At 39.0% G+C, this 24,378-nt stretch overlaps 1 protein-coding gene across 4 annotated transcripts in view; it reads left to right on the top strand.

Moving 5' to 3' along the window:
- Nucleotides 1–2,933, top strand: part of arhgef28a (Rho guanine nucleotide exchange factor (GEF) 28a) — a 53,987-nt gene extending 51,054 nt beyond the window's left edge. For all 4 annotated transcript variants that reach the window (XM_035946048.2, XM_023265480.3, XM_035946047.2 and 1 more), the window contains one exon: nucleotides 791–2,933. In XM_035946048.2, the coding sequence (XP_035801941.2) occupies nucleotides 791–957 (167 nt within the window). In that variant the 3' untranslated portion in view covers nucleotides 958–2,933. The remainder of the gene's footprint in view (nucleotides 1–790) is intronic.
- Nucleotides 2,934–24,378: the final 21,445 nt, after the last annotated feature.

The raw sequence follows: 24,378 nt of genomic DNA, 5'->3' as shown, positions 1-24,378 counted from the left end.
AACAGACTCTTATATAATTAATCAAACAGAGACACTTTCCTACAGGGACACAATGAGGCAATTTATAGTTCATGCCATCTGTTACCATGACAGCACACCTGCCCTAATGCTAGACAGCACCCACCATGCACACAAATGCAAGAATGCAAGCTCACCACAGACACTCAGCCGGATCCCACCCGCAAAAAGACAGTCTCCCTCAGATCGCATTTAACTGAATAATATTCCTATCGATCCTTGAAGGGGACGCCCCTTATTATGAGAACAGCGTGCCACGAGCTGAACCATATGTTTGCAAACTCAAGGGTGTGAATCCTTGTTAACGTCTTGGTTGTTCATCATTTCTCATTTCTGGCCCCTCGTTTTCCTCATCTCTTCTCGTCAAGTGTGAGGAGGCAGGTGTCACTGAATCCTGACAATTGACGACGTTGACAAAGATAATGATAAAAGTGACAGCCGTAAGTAGAGAGGGGGAGTGATGGATTGCTGGATAATCTTTTTGTTTTCATTTCCAGTCTCGTGCTGTATTGCAGGAGGGAGATGCCGGCTGAGCTGCAGCAGTTGGGGTTGATCTGTATGCTGTTAGTGATTAGATAAGTGGGCTAAACAATTAGACTGAGCTCATTAAACATGTGGCTACATGTCCCATCCTGGTGATTATTTATCAGTGGTTACTAAATGAGGAAGTCTCTTTGGTACATGTATTATCAGTGTCAGTGACTGGATTTCCTCTGCATGGAATGCTAATGCTCTGGGTGCATTTTTTTGTTTTTTTTTTGTGCCCAACCAGATCACAGCTACAACGGGGGGAGCTGGTCGTCAACAGCAAGCGGAGCTGACCCGTATCCAACGCTCCCGCATCCCAGTGACCCTCAGCTGGACCTCAGTGAGCTGGTTTCCTTGGAGACTGACAGTGACGGGGAGGACGGCAGGGAGGAAACCATTGTTTACCTCTGAATGTTGATCAATGTCAGACTCTCAAAAGCCAACATGGCACCTGGTGAAGGATGAGACATTTATGGAACATCAGTGCTGGACCGGGCCGGCTTCAGAAGGCATTTCTGCTTTGTAGATTTCTCTTTCACCATACTTTTGTGTCTGTTTTTTTTTTTTTTTTTTTTGTAAAGTAGCGAGTTACTGGTAACACAGAAAGAGAGAGACAGAGATAAACAAACACTCTGTCTCACATATGTGATGCACCTTAGCTGGAGGCACCACTGGGTGTTCAATGTCTCCTTTTCTGTTTTCTTTTTGTGTGTGTGTGGTCATATATTGACTATGTAGTCCCCTGCAGCCACAAATTTTCCCGTTTTCCTCCCCTCGCTGCTTCCTACTGTCTCTCCCTCACTGCCTTTGTTCGGGTCCCACATATCTCGTCCCTCGAGCTCTATATTTATTAAATTTGCCACTGAGGGAGGAAAAAAAAACATACTGCATATCAGGGAAGCATCAGGCTGCATCTCTCTTGTGGGTGATTGTCTTGCCATGGAGTAAACTGCCCGCTTTCATTTATCGGTCAGGTGCTGTTTATTTACAAGCCGAGCATAATGTGGAGCACAAACATTAGATGTGAAGAATGAGGAGCGACAGCGTCAGTTCCATGTTTTTCCAGACTCACTGCCTGTAGCCATAACTTATTTCTCTTTTATCTGAAGCATGTTTGCCTTGCTAAAAGAAGTAAGCACAGATATGGTTTTAAGAGAGATGTCGCAGTTGTGCTAATATGTCAGTTTTATCAACGAGGAGAAATGTAAAACTTGAGCAAAAGAATGTTTTCCTGCAGAATGTAAAATGAAATTGTAGAGGAGGAGAAGGAACTTAAGAAAAATGCTGGCTGACATCACTTTGAGCCCAAGAGTTATGTTTTAGTGCAGCTCTAAGGATGGTCAGTTAGTCAGTCAGTCCACTGCTTTAGTTTTGAGTGAAATATCTTAAAAACTGTTGGATGGATTGCTGTTAAATTTTACAGACATGTATGGTCCCCTGAGGATAAATCCTGTTTGACATTTGCGGCTTTGCCTGAAATGTCTTGACAATGATTGGATGGATCGTCATGACATTTGGTACAAACATTAATAATCCCCTCAGGATGAATTGTAATAAGTGTGGCGATCCTTCAACTTTTCATCTTGCGCCGTGTTCATGTCAAACATTGTCAAGTGCTTTGGTTTATGAACAAGTACCTGCAAAATCATTTTCATTTCCACCAGCTTGGCCTCCACTTCGTGTTTAGTGCAGAAACACAACACAGTGAATGTAGTACTTGATAAACATTAACATTCTATCACTATTGTTTGAGCATATTAGCATCTTAACACTTGAATTTAACTCAAAGCACTGCGGTGCTTAAAATACAGCCTCACTGAGCTGCTGGTGTGTAGATTGTTGTTTTTCATGTTTATTTGTCTTTGTTTTACTTCATAAAAAAAATCCCATCAAGCTTTACAGGGTGGAAAATGTTCTGAGAGTATTGAAGTGCTCAGAACAATATGAAGTTGCCTTACTGATGCTGTTGTGTTTAATGCTAAACTCTTACACTTGAATATTAATGTAGCACATTTAAGCTACATATTATCTCTCATGAGCATTTTTCTGTAAAAACATCCCTGTGCCAATGCTTTAGGTGTCTCCTGATGTTTTTTATGAACACTATAAAAGATAAATTGGTTTAATTGCTATTGTGATTTCCCAGTAGTACAGCAAAGCAGTGGCAGTATTCTGATGTGATTTTAGTGTATATACAATATGTTTGTGCTTTTATTTATTTATTACAAAAGAGATGTAATGTTTTACTGTGCTTTGTGAAGGGTTGCATTGTACATAGTCATGTACCTGTGTAAACACATGAACAGGTGTGTTTTCTTGTTGTGAGCTCATGCATTACATATTCAGACATGGCTGTGTTGATAAAATTACCTTTAATGAACTTGGAACAGTGGTTTGTTTTTCCTTAGCTGCTTACGTGGGACTTTGTGAAGAGGTTTAATATAATCCAACAGCAAATTGGGAGAAACATAACCACAAAGCTCAGTTTGGGTACAAATATCACTCGAGTTTTATGTCTTTGGTCATAATATGCAGCGTCTCCGGCAGTGTGAACAGATGTGTGAGTGAGCTGCCCGTTAGGTTGCCAGCAGTGACAGGTGGCAGACCAGGTGCATGAATGTCAATGATTTCCTGTCTGACTGCACCCCTGAATTGCAATCATAAAAATCACATCAGAGTTGAATGAATGCAATATGTTGCGCTGCCACAAACAACCAATTTCTGGAGAACATTTCTGAATATACAAAAGCTTTTATCGGTATAGATATTCCTAACAATCTATGTCTGTCAAGGAGAGGCTAAAATAAAACCACCTGAACAGGAGCTTCCAGGCTTTCTCTGACAGCAGTAATGTACTTCGTGTGCTCCACCTGTGTCTTTGTTGCCATCTCGGTTTTCGGCAGAGGAGCAGATGCCTGACATCAACAGGGTCCCCTTTCTACCCCCAATATGCCCGACCTTATTATTTCACCGGAGTGCTGCATATCAACACCCACTCCATTCCTCAGCAGCTGTAGTCCCCAGTCTATTTTCTGGCTTATTAAATTTTGCTTTATTAATCCTACTTTTTAGGGAGTGCCAGTATAATTCATGATTCTGTTACTGTGCATATTAATTAGGCTGTATTGAGTTTAGGAATCAGACTTAATCTTGGTTAGATTATATTCTCATTTAATCAGCCCCTTACAACTTCAGTGTAATTAGGGTGAATTAGCTGTTCTAAATGTCATTTGAATTGGTTGCGTCTCTTGTATCCATCTTTTACTATTTAAAATGTTTTCCATCTTTGATGAAGATAATTTTTTTCACCGTCTTCATTATGCACACCTACAACACACACACACACACACATGCAATCCAGTTCACAGTTCTGCCACATATTGTAACTCAAAAGCTTAAAATGTCTTGAGAAGAGTGATAATTCAGTATTTTACAAGACAGCGAGCCAATTAATTTCATAAATAAAAATGTCGTTAACAGAGTTAGTGAACATGATTAAGTTTGTGACATTAAAGTATGTAAATATATCCATAAAATATGGATGAGGTGTTGTATTGGAATGTATTGGCTTTTACAGGCATACATAATACACTTGCTCACTCACTTATATACTAATACACTAAAATCTAATACAATACAGGTCAATGTATTTCTTGGGGAGAAGATAAGAATGTGTTTAATTTAGGTTTTTTCTTTTCTTTATTACAATATTTACTTAATAAATAATGGTTTTAGTTCGTGACAAAACCCCTAAAGCATTGAGACGTTCTTAATTTAGCCATTTTCTAGGATTTGCTGACAGTGTCTAAGTTATCATGAGAATCGAAGAGAAAGTTATCTCAGAATTTAATTTGATAAGACGAGCTATTTTAATGGTGTTTTTTCAGGCTTGAAGAATATATTACTTCAGAGGGGATTCATACATAAATTAAAGGGATGATCTCTTTTGCAGTTATCCTATGAACTTTTATCTTTACATTAACGCTGTATAACCCTCCTGAATGCAATCAAAGATGAATAGAAAACGTCCAAATTTGTATAATAAATTGAACTTACTGCAGCACGCATGCGCACAGTCTCGATTGGACGCCCAGAAATATTGGCATTGCGCATTACTTATAGAACCCCATAGTTCACGCTCTGGTTAATTTTTGTGATTATATACCATAACGAATACTTCTTCTGATAGTTGCAGTTTTATGCCCCACTGTATATGGTTGCTGGGAGATATTAGCATTTATTTTTAACAGGAAGTAACCCCTCTCACCGAAAGTATAGTCGCCATACAGTCAATGTACGTAATAAAGAACTAGCTAACTGCTAGTTTGTCAGTGAGCGTGTCTCTTGGTTACGTGTTGTTGGTACTAAAATATTCAGCGTCTGGAGCATCTTTCTGACAGGACTGTGAGTAAACACAGCAGGAAACATCGAGACAACGTGACAGAGGTGCTTTGGCAAACATAGCTTGTCTGGTTAGCAAACATGGCTAGCCAAATTAGCAGCATGCAGCAACAAGACGTTGAGGGGAACAGGTATGTACTCTGTTGGATTATCACCTGTACAGATGTATTGTCCTGTCGCAATATGCAAAACTTCAGGTTTATTAACGACACCTGCATTCCACTTAGGGGAAGTCCTACTTTTGTAAATACTGGTTTACTGTCATTCCCTTTTTTTCTTTTGCACACTTACTGTACCATTTATTTAGATTTTAACCTTATAGCTGCATCACTTTCAAGTTATTTCAGAGTAAAAAGATTATAAAATGTTATACACTGTGCTCTGGGCAAAGAAAGGTCATCCAGCTAGGCTAGTTTCTCAAACTGCGTGTCTTGGAGTTGGCCTTAATTACGGGATTTACAACAATTATCATCTGTAAAGGTGTGCCTTGTGACACAAACATTTGACAACCACCGAGATAAACAAGGGTTGCCACCTTTTAGCTACCAGCTGGAGTAGGATTGCTATATCTTACAGGTTATTAATGCTCACTTTAATTTTTAGTAGTGAGTTTATTTTGTAGTAATTTGGGTGATCAAGCCTTTAAATAGTCCAGGAGAGCAACTGCAAGTGCTGGTGAGAAGAAGAAGTTCACAGCTAAAGTCCCAATCAATACCAATAAAGTAAATCTGTTGCCTTGAGGTGATAAACAAAAGTTAATGTTACATTGTGTTTTTGATCCACACATTGACTTCACTAAAGTTATATAAAATATGATTTAAATTCTTTCCTGCAAAATATGTGCCATAAGTGGAGTTTTTCTCCAAGCTGACCTTTATGTGAAAGTGTTTTTTAATGTTTCTGGTCTTATCTGCTTTTCTTTTACCCCTAGTTTTAATTTTATCATTATCTTGGTTTTTATGTGTATTTACAGAATGTATCAGAGGATAGGATTTAAAACACATTTCTCTGCTGCCTGTAGAATTTCCACACTATGTGTTTATGAGATTTCGACTGTTTTCTAAAAATACAATAATAAAATAGACAACTTTTGAGATGTGGGGCCATTCATAAAACATTCAGTGCAATAGCCTTCGATGCCCAGGCCTTATGACACAGAGCCGTTTCCAGATGTACTTTTCATACTGTGACAAATCAACATGTGGAAAAATGTCTATTAAATGATTTTGGAAAATGTGATATTATGTCAGATTTTCTTATATCTGGCCTGAGTAATTTTTGCCATATTAATTTTGGTATCCTTTAAGGTCACTGCTCCTAACTACTTGTTTGTTTGCTTATTTGTTTATTCTTAGGTTTTGAAATGATTGATTTTTGAGTCCTGTTTTTCAGATCTCTAAATATATTGCTCAATGTTTTAGGACCAGACCACATCAGATACTCATACAGATTTTCTTTGGTGTTCCAAACCCTCCAGGCCTTTGGGGTCACATGAGACTGCTTTGCCTCCAAGTTTTAAAACAAAATACAGTGAAGCAGGCTTTAGTTTCTCTGCACCACAAAGCTGGAACAAATTAATGCGAGATTCAAGGTCTTCTCCAAATCTGATCCTTTCAAAATCAATGTTTTTCTATTTACCACAGTTTTATTAGGTTTGGGGCTATTTTTGCAATGAAACCACACCATTAATTTAATCCCTAATATTCTTTTTACATTATTTAATTTCAATAATTAAGCTTGTTTTTTAAATCTTTAATGCAGTTTTATTCCTCGTATAACCATTTGGATTGCCTTACCCTCCTCACTCTGACCTTTAGTGGAAAGCATGTGGAGATGTGGTCAGACCTATATGTGATTCTCTTTTTTCTTGTGGTAGCCCGTCAAGGATCCATTATACTTATAACCTTTACTGCTAAAATGCAGATTACCCTCACTTTCTTCAGGTCTTTTAGAGCTCGTAGCAAAATACCTCATCTAATCAGTTTTGAAACACTTTGTACGCTTCAGTGAGCAGTAGCGTTTTTCAGTCATTTTATGGACCATATGCAGTATGTAGCTGCATATAATCCAGATGTTTTATGTGCTTCTGCAGCTCTCAGAGTTCTGGTTGATGGAAACCTGAGCAGCTGTTTTAAGAGCGAATGCATGTGCTTGTGTGCATCAAAGAGAGGTAGTAGATAGGTGTTGAAAAAGACGAGAATAGTTCATTTTGTTAGTTGTTGTATGTATGACAGGGACATGTGCCAATGTGCGTACCTGTCTTTGTTGTGTTTGACAGGCGTTACTACTCAAACAGCCACATGTGGTTGTGCATTGATATAAATGTCTGTCTGCCATCTGGCTATTTCCAGTTCCGCTGACAGTCTCTGATATTATTTGCTGATAGAATTCCAAAGGCTTTTCATTTCCGGATAACTTTACAAAGTTATTACTCAGTAACTCATTCAGATAGCTTGTGTGCACACTGTGTGAACAGTGGAGCCAAAAGTGTGATAACTTCAAGTGAATTTCTCGTTCAGTAAACCTTACACGCGCCTCAACTGAAATAGCGTTAAATACTTAATAGCTCTTAAGTGTTTAGCTCCCTTGGCTTCTCTCTGTGTGGATTCAATAATTAAAAGTTGTTCCTTCCTCATTACACTGCAAAGAAACCCCAGTGTGTGGCCTCTGTCTATCTCCTCCAGTTGTTTTTTAATGACCCCTGTGGAAGGTAACCAATAATGCCAAAGGAAAAACCGATAAAGGGGAAACATATTACCGCTGAGTCATCTGCCTGGGTGAAACACGCGTTGCTACAGCTTTTCCCAAGGGGAAGTGTAATGATTTCTGTAGGCACACAGAATAAACCTGCCCAGCCCAAATATAAATAACAACCATTAAAGCTTATCCCAGTGAGGGATGCTTTTATGAGAAACCTGAACAATATACAGCATATATACAGGTTATTAGATTTCTCTTGGGGAGAAATATGGTGACAGGCTAGACGCAATATATATACAGACTGTTCACAGGCATGCCTAGAGGAGGAAATCTACAACTGTAACAACCTAATGTGTATTTGCTTGACTTTTAGTATTTGTTTTTTTAGGTTTGCATTTTTTTTTCCTCTATTACTGCATTTGAAGTAAATACTTCAGTTCTAATTTAACAATGTTTATAACATGCCCATGCAGCTTCTGCAAGGAATGCAGTGTTACTTTTGAAGTGACATTTTAAGTGACACATCCTCTGATCTTTACTTCTGACCCTGCTTTTAATTGGTCTCACTCATCACGTCTCTTTAAAGTCACAATCCTCTCCCACAGCTGTGTCAAAGCCAAGTGCGATGCTGTTTACCCCAAAATAAATGTTAATTACAGCACTTACACATTAGACAGCTTCAATGTCATGGCCACAAGTCAGGGCCTCAAAGCAAAGGCACGCAGGTCAGGTATGGCATTGTTTTATAATGCCGCTTCAGGCTATAGCAGCAAAGGTTACACTGTTTCCAGACATCCTTGGTTATTCTTGGGAAACTTGAATAAGTAACTTCCATACTTATTAGGTAGCAAAATACATTTTTACAATTTCTGGTGGCAATCAAAAATAATAAACTCTGTTCTCTTAAAAAAAAAAAAAAAAAAAGTTTGGTAAATTTCACTTTTGTATGAACATCAAAAGACTGATAAATTTAAATTAGCTCAGAAATTAGTAGTTTTCCGGCAGTAAGCTGAGGTCAGCTGACAGGAGAATAGTCAGAACTGATTGTGTGGAGGAACAGAATTGGGAAACTGAGGTTTCCATATCTTTTTAATGATTTACTTTTGGTTTATAGAAGCCATTTGTGGTCATTTGCTTTTCCATATTATGTACGGCCAAGTTGGATATATCAGAGCTTTAGGAAAAGGAGGAGTTACAACTTGGATGTTGGTTTTATAAGCTGGAAAATGGCAAATATGTTCCTTCTGTGTGACGTGAATGCAGCATTAACAGGCTCTCCAGTATTGTTATTATGGGACTGAAACATTCTCATAGCTTCCATAAGTCTCATCAGCAAATTTATCAATTATTTTTCAGTTTCAAATCCGTCCAGGCCCACCATTGAACTTCATACACAAACACTCATCGTCTGATAGAAATGAAATGGTAGCAATTCTATGGCAAATTAACAAAAATACTGACAAGGTACTTTTATGACACATCTGAGGTACATATGTATTGACTTTCTCAGATTGAAGTGGGACGGGCCGCTACAGATGAAGTGGAAAGAAGATAGTATGACAAAGTGGAGAGGTACAAAACACAAACTTTAATTCTCCCTCACTAAGAACACAATCACAAGCAAATTTTCTTCATTTTGCCCTGGAAGTATCCTGTATTATACCTGCAGTGACTGATTGTTGTGATATACTGTAAGTTTGTTCATCAAATTTTTATGATTTAAAAAAAAAAATTTAAACAATGAGTAAAAGAAAGTGCGAAGATACGACAAAGTTGCATGGAGCATCTGTCACGCCACCTGTTGGAGGCCTTTCTGCCATGAATGGTGTATCATTTTTCATCATGTGTTGTTTCCATGCGAGTGTATTCACCGCCTGCCATCCTGTCAGCACTGCTCCATTCTTTCTGTCATCAGTTGTTCCTGTGAGGTTGTTGGCATAACAGCATTTCAGAAGCATGTGTGTGTGTGTTAGCTTGTATGTGAGGGAGAAGAGTTTGTTTGTGTGGCTTGGTCATAGGCCATCGGTTATCTGTGGTTCGCAGCATTTGTCAGAAAATCACAAAAGCCAGAGAAAGAAAATGTTTTTCCAATGGTGGCATGACAGAGCGCCGCCATTTTTAAATGCCTCTTTTAATTGCTGTCTTGGTGTTTTTGCAGAGCGACCTCTCAGGCATACTAATGCACTCCAAAGGCCTGTACCTGTCAGCACTTGAGGAGTTCGGGACACGAATGTGATGCAGTTCGTGAGAGCGCGGCGATGAGCTGTTCACTGTGATCCTGCACCGTGACAGTGGGGTAATTCCTAACAATAGGCTCACTCATTAGTTCAACCCACCCACCTGCTTTTCAATAAGACCCTCATTTTCTTCCTTTGTCCTTCTAAATTATAGAGAACTGTCAGGTGTCCATGTGTTGTGAGTGTGAGCAGGAGGCGGTGTAATTATTAGGTAAGTGAGGGTGTTGTGTACGTTGTGACCTATAGGATTAGTTATTGTAACTTAGTGTGTTGTGGCAGAAAAGCAGCAGACATGGTGTAATTTCAGGATGTTTTGTACACGCAGTAACACATCCCATATTTGAATCCTCCTCTAACTTGGTTTTTAAAATTAGGATTCACTTATAATCACATCAGAGGAACACCAAAATATTGGTGGGGCCTGACTTTCTCCACCATTGCACCTTTATGTAACAGAATAAGATTACATTTTTTTTCTGTCATATATTGTCATAACCAGTAGAGCTTATATAACATGTTGCTCAAATGTGACAACACTAGCAGCACATCTAAAATGAAGGATGAATATCAAAGCATCAGACAGCCTGCATTCTCCAGGTTTACTGGTTAATCGGTAGGTTGATATACTCTTCAACCAAACTGCACTTATTTGGACCAGCGCTGATGTGACTTCCTTAGGTAGTAGTATTAATCCAATGTTCAGAGACTACCTGTGAATGTCCTCATGCTTTTATGACTTCAAACTCTCCCTACCTAATGGGGATTGCTAGGTCTGATTTATTAATGTTTACCTGGAGTCTGTTCCTAACTAATTAAGAGCATGTCAAAGAAGCAGTCGACATGACTGCGTTTTGTTTGAACAGATGGGAAGAGAAAAAATTGAGTTGTATGTTCGTATATCAATCAGTTGTATTGGGTGAAGCTAAGTGTCCCCTTAAAATCGTGACAGGGGGATGATTCAGATGCAACATTTGAATGCAGAGAGAAGAGCACTGTCATTGTAATATTTAATTCGTTGATAAAACCTAGCAGAACTGCCTTACTGGGCGATTCAAATCCTCAACAACAGTTGAAATTTTGAGTTCAGTAGGTTGCTAGGCTGGATGTTGTTGTTGTTTACTGTATTAAAGGGGTTTTTAACAACAGGATCATGTAGCCAGTGGTCGGGGAGAAGAAAGCCACATTAATGCATGGCAAATGTCAGACTTATACCCGTGATCTACATCCAGTGAGTCAGACTATATTTACGCTAATAAGACTAGCTAGACACTTTGCCTGATTATCTTATCTAAAGATAATGTTCATGCATTTTTTTTTTCCTGTGACTAATTAACTGGTCGAAGAGTAGGTATAGTTTTGGTCTTAGTTAAGGCTTGCGGGTTGGATTTTAATTTTACCACTAGACTTCATTTTGTCTTCTGAAGTTCAGCACACATGCAAATGTGTTTTTAGTACAATCTGGCCACTTGTGCATTGCTTGATATATTAGATCTGAGATCTTTGTAATTAACACTGCAGGTGGTTTTGTTGTTTTTATAAAGAGGAGTAACGGCTGAAACTGGAAAACTAAGACCCAATTGAAGTAAACTTGAATTATCTTTTAAGTCTTTTAAGGCTCCTCTCATGCACAGTTCTGTCTCTAAAGGAGTACTGAACCGTGAGCTGTTTATTGTCAGCCTCTCAATCTGCTTCCCTTTGAAAATGTTCTTCTTGACATCAGAGGTGGCAGCAGTTAACAGATAGCGTGCTGGGCCTTCTAGATGAACACTCGGTCATTAAAATAGGTGAAAATAAGGTCAGTACACACCTTCATCCGCCCGTGCACAAAGAGGAGCCGACAATTACAGCTTTCAGGGGTCATTTGCTCTTAGTCACGGGCACGTCATCTTTGTGATCAGTGGAGAAGGCTGGAGTTAGTGATGCTCTTTACGCCAGCTTTTTAAGCCACAGCAGATTAAACAGGTTAGACACCCGTGGCTGAAATGGATCATTATGTGTTTCTTTTGAGCTACCGTGTCGAAGAAGAAACTCATCTTCAATGTGACACTGCTGAGAAGAGACAGAAGAGAATAATGGCTCTTGGAGCTGTAGAGGTTTATGTAGCCATCATCAGTATGCATCGATCATCCTGTTTGTGTCTCACATGTGATTCTATACATACAGTATGACATAACCTCACATGCATCACTCGAGAGGACTGTATCTAATTTAGTTGTTTTGTGAGGTACAGGGTCCATTATGTGTTGTTTTTTGCTATGCGTTGCATTGTGTCAAGACCAAACAGCAGACCAATAGCAGGGAAGCAAGGTAAACAGACTCTTACGTCTTCTCAGTGATTAATGTTTAATTAAATGCTATAGTCTTCATTTCAGGCAGAGACAGCAAGCAGAGTAATCGCTACTTTTCACTTTGATTTTCAACAACCGTATAGTGCCATTTAAGGTGAGGCAGCCAAAAGCTAAACAGAAAGCTTGCGTGTTGTTTGTATTGCAAAACAAGTGGAATGAGGTCATGCTGTGTTTAAGCAAATGGCATTCTATCCAACCTGCCTCTCAGTCCCACATGAAACAAGGCGGCACAAACAATGGCTTTAGAAACTGAATAGATAAAACTGACTGACTCAGTGTAGCGTGTAGGAGAGTTCCCACAAGTCTTAATCTGACACTGAGTCCTTACTTGCTCATCCTCTGGGGACTATGAATGGTCTTGGGATCACCAAAAAAATAAGCAAAAGTTGTCTTGGATTCATGAATGTTTGCAGAAAACTTTGTGCCAATCAAGCAGATGTTGAGATATTTGGATATGTTTGTGCTCTCAAGATCTAAGTGAGACCCTAAGTATGTATGGTAATTTTGGGACAATCAATCAAAATTTTTTTTGCAGTCTGAGCTGCAATTTTTAACCTTATGGTGGTGCTAGAGGTACATTTCAGTGCAGTCCATCCAATACTTATGAAAATATTTTGAAATGAATGCAAGTAGTCGACTGACAGCCTGAGTGACTAAAAATTACTTTATTGAAGTTTATCTACTTGGTCTTTGCATATTCTCAGTTGTGTACCACCCTTAGCTAAGTATTATTTACAATATTTCAGTTCTACAGCCACTGAAGAATCCCCTTTTCACTTCCTCTGAATGATAAACAACTGTATTTCACAGGAGTTCCTCAGAAAATTCCACCATAAAGCGAGGCAAAGGTAAAACATTTCCTTGATATGTAGTCGTACTTGTGTGATGCCTATTAAATAATTTTTTTGGACATTTCCACTGAGGATAAATCATTTTAGTTGTTGCCACTCGGTTTACTGTTGCAATGAAAAGGAATTGCTGAGATTAATGAAACTTACTGGCCTGGAAACTCGGCATATAAAATCTGACATTACAACTCATTCAGGTTTTATGTCTTGGTCACATTGTGGTCATAGTTTCACATTTGAGACCTTGCTTGGTAAAAGCAGAAAGTCTGTCAGGTGCAATATGCCGGACACAAAGGGTTTTTTATTTAGAGTTCAGCTGTAGTTCAGCATTAATTATCACTAAGGCAGTATGTTTGGGTTGTGCTGGCCGTGATTCTCAGACTGTGGTTGGTCGTGTGAGATAATACTCATTTAACCTAATATTGATGCTCCACGTTTTCAGTCTTTTGATGTCTTTGATGTGATTTCTCCTCCAGAGGAGACGACAGAAGGAGAAAACTGCTCAGAACTCACTTGTGCGTACACACACGCACGCACACACACACACACACGCACGCACGCACGCACGCACGCACGCACACACACACAGACAAACATAGTTATATCCATAACTCTGGCAGTTAGGGCACGAGTTAAAAGGATTTGGTCTCATTAAAACATTTTGGAGGATATAGAGGAAGAGGGATCAGACTTTATTTGATAGCCTGAGGCTGGGGAGAACAGTACTTCAATCACAGAACAATTGCTCTAAAATCACTGCTTCTTTCCGTGTTTACGTTCCCCTTCCCTCAGCTGAACTACAGAGGCACGATGTGTGTTTGTTATTTTTTACTGATGTTGGTGTATTGCGCTGTAAGGCTGTAATCAAATGTTATTTCTCTGAAATTATGAACACACTTTAGAGCTTAATAGCACTGAAACTGGTAATTATACATTAGTCAGCTAGCAGCAGTTGTTCAGATTCACCAGTTGTTTATTTTTTTTTTTTATACGGATTAGCACTTTATCTGCTTTTCAGTTTAAACTATTAAGGACTAAGTATGTAAGGTTTTTGTTTTTTGATTTTTTTTTTTTTCTCAGTCACTGCTAACCAGTTAGCAGCATCCCGTCCCAAGACGTGTTTCCTTATCTGCAGGCTGGCCAGATTGCTGTGGCGGCAGTTCTTGATGTGATTTAGCAGCCTCTCTAGTAAGTCTCTTATGCCGCAGATAGAGTCCAAGTCCATCGCCCTGGCTGCACGTGGTGATGGTAGTCCTTGTTCTGCTCTCCGGCGGATCCAGAGCGGAAGCCATAAAAGACTGTTTGTGATGAGGGAGCCAACTACCATCACCAGTCAGAGTCCGTCATTGGGAGGAGATACACTAGAGAGGCAGTAGAAGTACATCATGGACTGCCACCTTAGCGATCTGGTAAATTATTTTGTAAACTGAAGAGAGTTTGGTGGATGAAAAATAAAAGCGAGCGGACCAACATTCTAAAAGAAACGGCAGCATTTGTTGAAATAAGAGCCCCACTTTCGGTTAGAATAAAATCAGAGTAAAATGGCACAGATTTGTGAGTTGCAAGGCAATGACATACACAACTAATCCTGTGATCACATTAGTTCAGGTAAATTTGTGGGGAGACTTGTGATTCAGATTGTGGCTAGTGATTCTAGCCCAGATGGTCGTGATAGGATCTTTTAACCAGATTGTGCTCACATGGTCAAAAATGACCAATAATGTTATGCAGGAAATGCTTTATTCAAAAATTCAGACTGTACATGGTAGAAAATATGGATCAGTGTTTCCTAGAGCCCAAAACGATGTCCTCTAATGTCTCGTTTCATCCACAACTGAAAGATATTCACTTTACTGTCAAAGGAGTAAAGAAATTACTCACAATTAAGCTTGAATAAGAGGATTTTGACTTTTTTTAAAAATCTGAACATGTACTCAAACTGATTGAACAACAATCAATATAGTTGGCACTTTTTTATTAGTTGGCATCTTATTCAGTTATTGTTGCAACTTTACTGTAATACATGCTAATTTTCTTGTACTCTTTCACATAAGTGTAATCGAGGTGCAAATGATAGGACTATTAATGAATTATGAAATGGCTATTAATATAATGATATCAACATTTGATTTGGAAAATGGAAAGGCAACACTTTCAGGTAGTGAATAATAAATGTCTTGCTGTGTAAAACATTGTAGCTAAATTGTGATACTGATGACAGTCAAGCTGTGTAGTAAATACTGTGACCTAGTAGAAATAGCTGAGACAGAGAGACGGAAATCCTATAAATTCAGACATAAAATGCATGTGGGCCAAAGTTGGGGCAATGATATAAAAGTTTTTTTTCTTTATTTTCCTTTTTTTCAAATTAGCAGAAGTGAACAAAAGTTGTATTGTGATGAATTAATGTTTTTAATCAAAATGAAGATACCAGAAAGTGTTTTGATGAACAATAACAGTGAATTCAGATTCACATTCAGTGTTTCAGTTCACTGAATGTTTTCATTTAGTGGATCATTGGTCTTGGATGAGTACAAGTGTTAAAAAAAGCCACAAGCACACAATGTTCTGTTTCTTGCAAATGTCAAAGGGTAATTCCATACATGCCTGTAGCTTCTTGATTGAAAATTTTGTCCTCAATCACAACAAACTTTGTTAGAGGACTGTACGTCTGATGCTTCAAAATCTGCCCTGCAGCAGGACAAGTGGAGTACGGCTAAAGAAAAGGAATGAAGGAGGAAGTAGAATTTACAATGCCTGGCTTTGTTTCCTAACAAGCGTGATGCCAAACCTCACAGTCAACCTGAGCTTTGGCTTCAGAAGTAGATGAACAGCTAACAGGATATGAGCAATACTCAAATGACCTGAGAACTGTGAGAATCCTGTTTGAGGTCCCTGTAGACAAACAATGACTCTGTGGGAAATTAGCCAGTGGCCTTTAGAAGCATCACTAAAACCTACAGAGATGGAGACAAGCGAGTTGACAATTTCTAATCTAACTGAAATAATTTGATGCTGAAATCTCCTGGTCAGAATAGTATGAACTAAGATTAGGTCAAGATTTCCAGCTTCCATATGGTCCTGACAAATTTGATATTTTAGGCTTTTTATAGGTTATTGTTCAAAAGCAAAGCACATCTGGAAAATTTAAAACCTTGGGAGGGATAATCTTCATGGTTAAAAGGAATAAACAATGAGCTGTATCAACCACTTTGCTGCAGAGGACAGTCATTATTTGCACCTTCAAAAGAGGTTGTTTTTCATAAAAATAACCGAACAAATTGTAGCTGTATTTCTGGAAATGGTGCGCTAAGGGCTGATAATTAGTGGAAAATATCTAATTGTGATTTTTTTCCCCCGACAGTTGCAATTTGATTTGCAATATAATAATTTTTAAGTGAAGCTTCAGTTCAACATTAACTGTGCAATAGATTTAAAACATGATCGAACATTACTTGCACAGATAGCATTAACACCAAAACTGCCAGTTACAAAAGAATGGCATGGTTTTATAAAGCCACTCACTCAACAGTTTAGAACCTCAGTCAGATGCACTACATAACACAAATCATCAAGTGTAGTCGTGCAGTTTACTAATTGCATTGTTTTAAAGTATGATTTTCATTTAATATCAATTATTATTTTAGCCTTGTGTGTGCTTATTGCTTATTGTCTATTTTTCATTAATTGGAGGCATGGTGGTTTGAGCCTGGGCTCCTCCTGCACACATGTTGTCCTCAACATTGATCCTCAGTTTCTCTTCATGGCCAGGCCTGTGTCTTGCATGACAGCTCCATCACCACTAGAATGGGTAAATGGAAGGTAAATTGCTAAGTTACAGTAGAAATGTGATATAAGTGCAGTCTATTTCCACATGGGAGCATCTCCTTAGAGACTCTCACATTGACTACTGATTCTTTTCTAATAGTGAAAGACCAGAGAGCGAATAAACCAAAACCTCTTTACATGGTTTGCTGCATTATCAATAGTCAGTAATTTCTTTAGATAGGATGTGAATGCACTGCCGTCTCCACTTAATAATGGGTAGTGAGAGCACCCCTCCCAACCCAACCCCCCTCTATCCAAAGCACCCACATATGTATATGTAGTCTCGTGCACATACAACACCCGGCTAACCCCTGAGCTCTCATTAATTTTAATTCTAGTAGGGTAAAGCGGTGAAGTGCAAATTCAAACACAATGCCACAATTACCAGGCAAGCAGCAGCAGTTTCAGGGACCCAATTAGCTGCAGACAGAGCGGTAGAAAAGTATCCTGTTAGGCTTTCTCTTTGCTAACAAGTGGCATGTGACAAAGGTGAAAGAGCCTGCAACAGACTCTCTTTGGATAATTAATCTGACAGTTTAAAATAAGGAAAACTATTTTATTCGTATTTATCTTATAAAAGTACAAGTCAGGGCTTTTAATGAACTTTATTTGAAATGAGCTAAGACTCTAACTACATGTTTACAACAAGAGACACTTAAGTTCCCATGTGATAGAAACCCTCCCAGTATGACTCATATATGTGCTTAACATAGAGACATTTAATGAGGGAAACGCATTTAACACTCACTGGATCCCCTTAAACCACCATAGGAGAAACTTTGAAGTGCAAAGTTGTAGCCTATTAAAGTTTCCTTACATAAGGATCCTCGTTTAATTACAAATGGACACCCACTTGGTCATGGATGACTTCATTCTGGCTGGATGGTGTATTTCTTAAAGGGCAAGTTCACCTCCTCAAGACAGAAGGCAAGAAAGTCACTCCACCCAAGTGGTGCCAGTAAATGGGAAAAAAAGATGTATCTATTTTATTGACCTGGCTGATTTGACCATGGACATTGAAAAAATAATGTAGCATTGTCTTTCTTAGAGCCATGAAATTTATCATCTTCAGTCGTTTTAGTTATATTTGAGTCAAAAGTTGTTGTTCAGCTGAGACAACTCAGTTATGCACCAGCATCATGCAGTGCATGGTAATCCTGCAATTGTATGCTAGAAAGCAACGTTGTCTGGAGCACAAAAGAGCATCTGAATTTCATTATACCAAAGGAAGGTATGGAAATCTAATAGCATTTGTGCCTTTAAGGGTGTCTCTGTGTGTGCGTGTGTGTGTGTGTGTGTGTGTGTGTGTGTGTGTGTGTGTGTGTGTGTGTGTGTGTGTGCGTGTGCGTGCGTGCGTGCGTGCGCGCGCGCGCACATGCATATACACACCTGGCACACATTACACGTGTCTGCTTTTTGCGCTTGTTATGAAAAATAGCCAGTAGAAAGTTGTTTTCTAGTGCAGAGGCATGTTCTATGTGTGTGCACTGCATTCCTGTGCCCCCATTAAAGGCAGCTTTTTTTTCTTTACCAAAAACAGTAGTGTGTGAGCAGAGTGTGCAGCACAGTAGTACACTGAAAACCAGATTTATTCATGAAGAACATAATAATCAGACAGTAGAAGAGGGGAGGTGGGAACTATTCCTGAGTGGCGATGGGCTGCTGCACGTTCTTGGTGCCTCCAGTTGCTCAGTGGAGGATACACTCACTCTGAACAGGGTGACTGACAGCTTCTGTCTCTGTCTGCATTTCATTTACACTCTGGGCTGTCTCACACTGATAACTCTCTGTGATATAGCTGCCGCCGTGGCGACAGAGGAGAGGGAAAAAGTGCTTAATTGTGATTCATCTGGTGGTCACTCATCAGTCGAGGCTCCACGCTCCAGCTATAGCAGATCAAGTCGGCTGGGTGCTGATGATAGATCATGGGTAATGAGAGTGTGAGAAGTTCATGTGTCATACAAGTCATCAGGGGCCTTTCTGCCCCCCTGGAGTTGGTGAATCACCTTGCCTCTTGTTGCAGGAGGAGGAAAAGCATCAGAAGAGAGACACTCCTATTTAATTTCTGAGTGAGAGGGTTCCTTTAGATCTATCAGCTGGAGGAAATGTCTGAGTGTGGAGTCAGAATATCAGATGAAGCTCAGGAACAACTCCAAGGTGACTCAGTGCTTCTGGGAAGGTCCTCAGTCGTAGCTTTTTGCTCTACCACTTATTAGATGGGACGAAGACGTTTCATTTACATGTGCATTCCTCCACACCTGATGACAAGCCTCTGTTATCCATACGTACACAATGAAATGGACAAGGTGCTGCTGTAGATGAGGGAGGTGGGGGAGGGTGAATGATAAATCGTGTCAGGAGCACACAAGGATGAGAATCCTGTGGCATCGATCACCTCTACTCTGTCATAGCAGCGTATTAAATGAGGAAATCTGGCCAGACAGCAGCTTATCATTGTGGATGACTGTCAGTCAATCTCATTTCAAGCAGGTACAAGACACTCTTATCCAATGTAATTTTAGTAGGATACAAATATAGCCATGCTCCCAATGGATATACAGTGTCATAATAGTAAGACCTGTCCTTTTATAAGGTGATAGGAGATGAAATTTTAACTGTTTGTTATGGCCAAATTTACATTGCAACAGTGTGCTCATGGATTGCTGAGCATGACTTGGTATCAGTTAAATTAGTTGTTGGTTTCTTGATTTTTTTATTTTACTAATTGCATGACTTTTTTAATTTTTATTTTTGCACAACAGATAAGTTGCATCTGGAGCCCCTAAAGGAAATGGCTTGGCTTACAAAATTGTAGTCTTGCATTTGAGGTCTGTAGCCACGTGACTTAAACTGCATCATTAGGAGGTAATATCAGGCTGTGAATTGTCACAGTTTTGAGGTTAAAAAAAATACTGTCAATCTTTGTTTTGTTTTGTTTTCAGGTTAGTATGGCAAGTTGTTGATTAAAAACCTGTATGACTTTACTGCTTGTCCTTTTTTGTTTCAAAGTTTTTGTTACACAACTCCAAGGGAACAACAGTTAACTTGATGAATTCAAAGTTTTCACAACTGGTAGAAATAATGGCCCAGAATATTAAAATAAGACTTTAGTAAGCAATAGTAAAGCAGAATTGTCCTTTTAAATATATTTCTGTCAAGGCAGAGGATGGTTTCTACACTTAATGCAGAAGTATTTATAAACTGATGAAGGATGTAGGCTTTTGTACTTTTTATATTAAAACAACTGAAACAGGAGAAAACCATGCATTTTCTAGAAACCTTGTCAGTGTTAGCTAGTTTTGGTGAAGTGGTGAATTTCTGCACAAAAACAATAGTATAGAATATCACCAATCTTGTTTCTTATTAAAGTTAGATGTTTTTCAGTGTAGTGGTGAGAGCTGTATACAGGAAAGCTGTACTGTAAAAGCTCATATTATGTTCTATACATTTAAAAGACAAGTTTAGTTCCTGTGATGACCTATTTGTATTTATAGACTGCATCTCTGCCACTTATCAACATAAATCATTTTAATAAGAATGTCAGGTGGTGGATATTGTTTGGTTTTGTTAGATTCTTTTTAAGCTGAGCTAAAAACTATTAACATCACCACTAAGGCAATTTTAAAAAAAAAATGTCTGGAGCCCTGTGGACAATAGGGTGTCATGTAATTCAAGCTCTATGGCCTCAGGAGAGTCAGTATACTGGGGAGCTTTTATTTAATCAGAGAAAGAATAAAGAGTAATGACATATAATGTGGAGCGATTTTGACAATCTTGTGCATTTCAGGTAATAGGATCCTGCACACCCGTGTCTGTTCTGGGAGTGGAAAATGAGTTTTAGGCAGGAGTCATTATAACAAGAGCTGCTCTGTGTTTTTACCTTCATACATGACAGAAATGACATATGAAAGAGAAGCGGTAATTGCATTTTTGCCTCCCCTTTCTCTCCCCCAGTTCATATTACAGGAGAAATATGAGAGGGCTGCTTGTGCGTAGGGTCATCTGTGGCAGGTTTGACAGCCAATTTAGTCCTGCAGAAACAGACCTGTCCCTCCAGGACAAGGGCTGAAACTGTCACACACACACTAGCATAGAAAAGACCTCTTTCTTCTTTTTGAACCCCATCACCCATCCTTTTCCATCTGCTTTAGTCTTTCCTTGATTAGAGGCAAATTGGATTCTTTACAAGAAACCTGCTATATGTATGGGTGCTTGTTGTTTTTCCCTCCTCGAAAACACACAAATTATTGAAAAAAGTTTCTATAACACATATATGAGAAAAATGAAGAAAAAAATCTTTCCACTGACGAATGGTTTAATAGTTTGAAATTTAAAGTTTCTGGGGGAACTTGCAGAATTTTACCACTTTTAGAATTCTGCCAAAGGGCAATAATGTATGAAGAAGGTCTTATACTTTTTCCAGTTTAAGTGAAGTGAAATTTATTTCTTAAATTACACTTTTTTATGTGCACTATTCATTCATAAATTTTCCTTGGTCAGTCTTAGGAAACAGTTTTATAAAATAGGTGTAGTGGCTTTTATGCCTGGAAGTTAAATGAAAATATGGATTCCAGTCGGTGCACTGACTGTGGGAGCTTAGTAGGGCTGTTGCTGAACACATATTTCCCAATTCGACTAGTAGTTATTGATTCAAGTCACTGTCGACTTGTTGTTGCACATTGATTATATGAATATATCTAAGTATATATATATATATATATATATATATATATATGTATATATGTATATATGTATATATATATATATATATATATATATATATATATATATATATATAAAATGTATATATTCAAAGAGGAACATTGTGCTACATTACAGAGTAATATAAAACTGCAGCTAATGAAGAGCCTTTAAAATCTAAACATTACAAGTGCAGACATGAAGTATAGCTGTAGCAACACTAACAAAAGTGTTTATGATTCTGAATGTGTTGGGAAAAACAGGAAGGAGCCTGAACATTCTGTTTACAAGCCTCAGCATATCGGGTCTTATGAGTCGGCAAAGCTCACCTAGCAAGCACCTTATCCTTGGTAAGTTATCACAGAAACTGTAGGACCCTACCTTAATGCTACCATCAGGTTATCACTGGCCCATGCTGGCTTTTTGTCAAAAAGACACTTGGTTGCTGCAATGGTTGTGCAATGGACTGTCACAAAGTCCATAACAAATTTTACTGGCCCTGTCTGTCTCTTTATCTGCCGTCTCTGTGTGCCTGCCTTCAGGGTGCAAATGAGAGGGCCAGTGAGTCCCAGCAGCCGGGCTTAACAGCTTTTCTAACGGAAAACCTGATTTGCATGTCACTTTCTTGCGATTGTCATTAACCCTCTGAAATACCATCACCTTGGATATCTTGTTAGACGCATGTAATTACTATTCAAAAACTGCGGGGACCAGTCATGCAAAGTATAATGTCTGTTTGTGACCCACTGGGTGTTTTCAGTTTGTTTGAACAACTGGCCTATCAGAACTTGTTTAACTGAAGCTCCCCTGATCTACTAACATTTAGTCGACTATTAACAGCACGCGAATAACTCAGCATAAGGACCCCCAACAAACAAACAGGAGAACACCATCCTGTCAGTGTTATTATGCTGTGTAGGTTTTCTCCTACGGCCCTCCACCTCTGCATAAATGTATGATTGATAAGATGGAGATACTTTCCCTCAGCTGGATACAACAATGCATAAGAAGTATAAGTCACTGATTTAAAGATAAATCCATTTCATTTGCTGATTTCTGGCAACACAGCGACATACGGCCACAGGTTTATCGTGCTGCACTGTGGCAGAGTGTGCCCACTTCAGCTGCTGTAAATCAACCAGGAGGTTAGAAAAATAACCTGACAGCATCAGATAGCTTGTGGTCCTTGGTTAACCTTCACTCTGGTGGAGTGTTTTCATCTTGTCCACGTGTATATTAATGTAGACTGTGGGCCATTATTAGGATGCTTTGTTGTTTCCAAGCTACTTCGCTGTCATGCTCATTATAGTCCCACACAAGTGAGACATCACCACGGTCTCATCTCCAGGTGTGTGCCGTATATTGTGTAATGAATTCATTAACTGCAACACACACTTACTGCTACAGGTTAAAGGTCAATGAAACTGCTTGCTGCTTGATTCTCAAAGGCAGCACTTGCTCATTTACCCTTTTGAAAGCCTGCACATGTGCCTGCAGCTGCATACTTATGTGCAAATCAGCCCACACTGCTGACACACAAACATGCAACAACACTGATACGAGTACAGATATGCATACACACACACACACACACACACACACACACATATAGCATGCCTGGGTTCGGCTTATCTTTTGTTAGATGCCTTTGTTTTGTCAAAAGGACACACATATCCACATGCCACATGAACAATAGTGGCATCAAAACCATTTGTGATCCTAACAAACACTTAGTACAATACGTAGGCTGCGTTCAAATCCGCACTACTGCAAGTCTGAGGTCACGAGTCAATACACTGAAAACCAGATTTGTCTGTGTAACACCAGCTTTACTCTGGATCAGATAGCACAACTGGTTTCATTGGTTTACTGCAAATCTCTTGTGTTCTTAAAGTTTGTAACAATACACCTGACTATTGAATTAAACATAAAGGGTTTTTCTGTTAATCCTGCAGGCAGATGGCTTTAAGAAGCAGCAGCACCAGAAACTGGGCTTTGTATGTGCCGAGTTTCTCTTCTAACCTATGCACTGCTTCCCATGTTTGGAGAGGCTGAAAGGAAAGGTGAACCTGTTGGGCTGGCACAGATTGTGACTGCAGCCGAAGGCTCTCTGCCTCAAGCAGGAATTTACTGTAACTGCAGATGAATAGCTGGAATACAAAGGCCTGCAGCTGATATCTATCAATATCCAGCAGATGTGCCAGTAGAAATATACACTACCATTCAGTAGTTTGGGGTCACTTAGAAATGTCCTTATTTTTGAAAGTAAAGCTTTCTTTTTTTAATGAAGATAACATTGAATTAATCTGAAATGCAGTCTAGACATTGGTAACTCTCATCAGTACACCTGGGGTCCATGTGGACCCCAGGGGTATAAGACTTGTCATATTTTTTTAATCTGTAAGTTGGATTTTTCAGTCCCTTTAGGTAGTTGTCACCCACATAGTCCCATCACATACACCAAAGCTTATTTGATTCCAACCATATATATATAGAAAAATCATTTGGGATATATACGGACCCCAGCCAGTCCCCAGCCGGACTGTGCATCTTTTATTTATGTATGTTTGTGTTATGTTGCTCTTGTGATGACTGCTTCAGTTGAATTGTGTTTCTTTTCAATTCAGGAGTTCTGAAACTAATATTGTACGCAATACACGTTCGTAATCATCAATAGTAATTTCATTGTTTCTTTCATATTTGTATCTATAGATGACACACGTTTTAGGAAAATATGTACTGAGAGGATACGGACAGGTACAGAAATGT

Source organism: Amphiprion ocellaris, chromosome 17 (assembly GCF_022539595.1).
Source record: "Amphiprion ocellaris isolate individual 3 ecotype Okinawa chromosome 17, ASM2253959v1, whole genome shotgun sequence".
Lineage (NCBI taxonomy): Eukaryota > Metazoa > Chordata > Actinopteri > Pomacentridae > Amphiprion > Amphiprion ocellaris.
The sequence above is the reverse complement of the archived record's forward strand: the minus strand, read 5'-3'. Positions and strand labels throughout refer to the sequence as shown.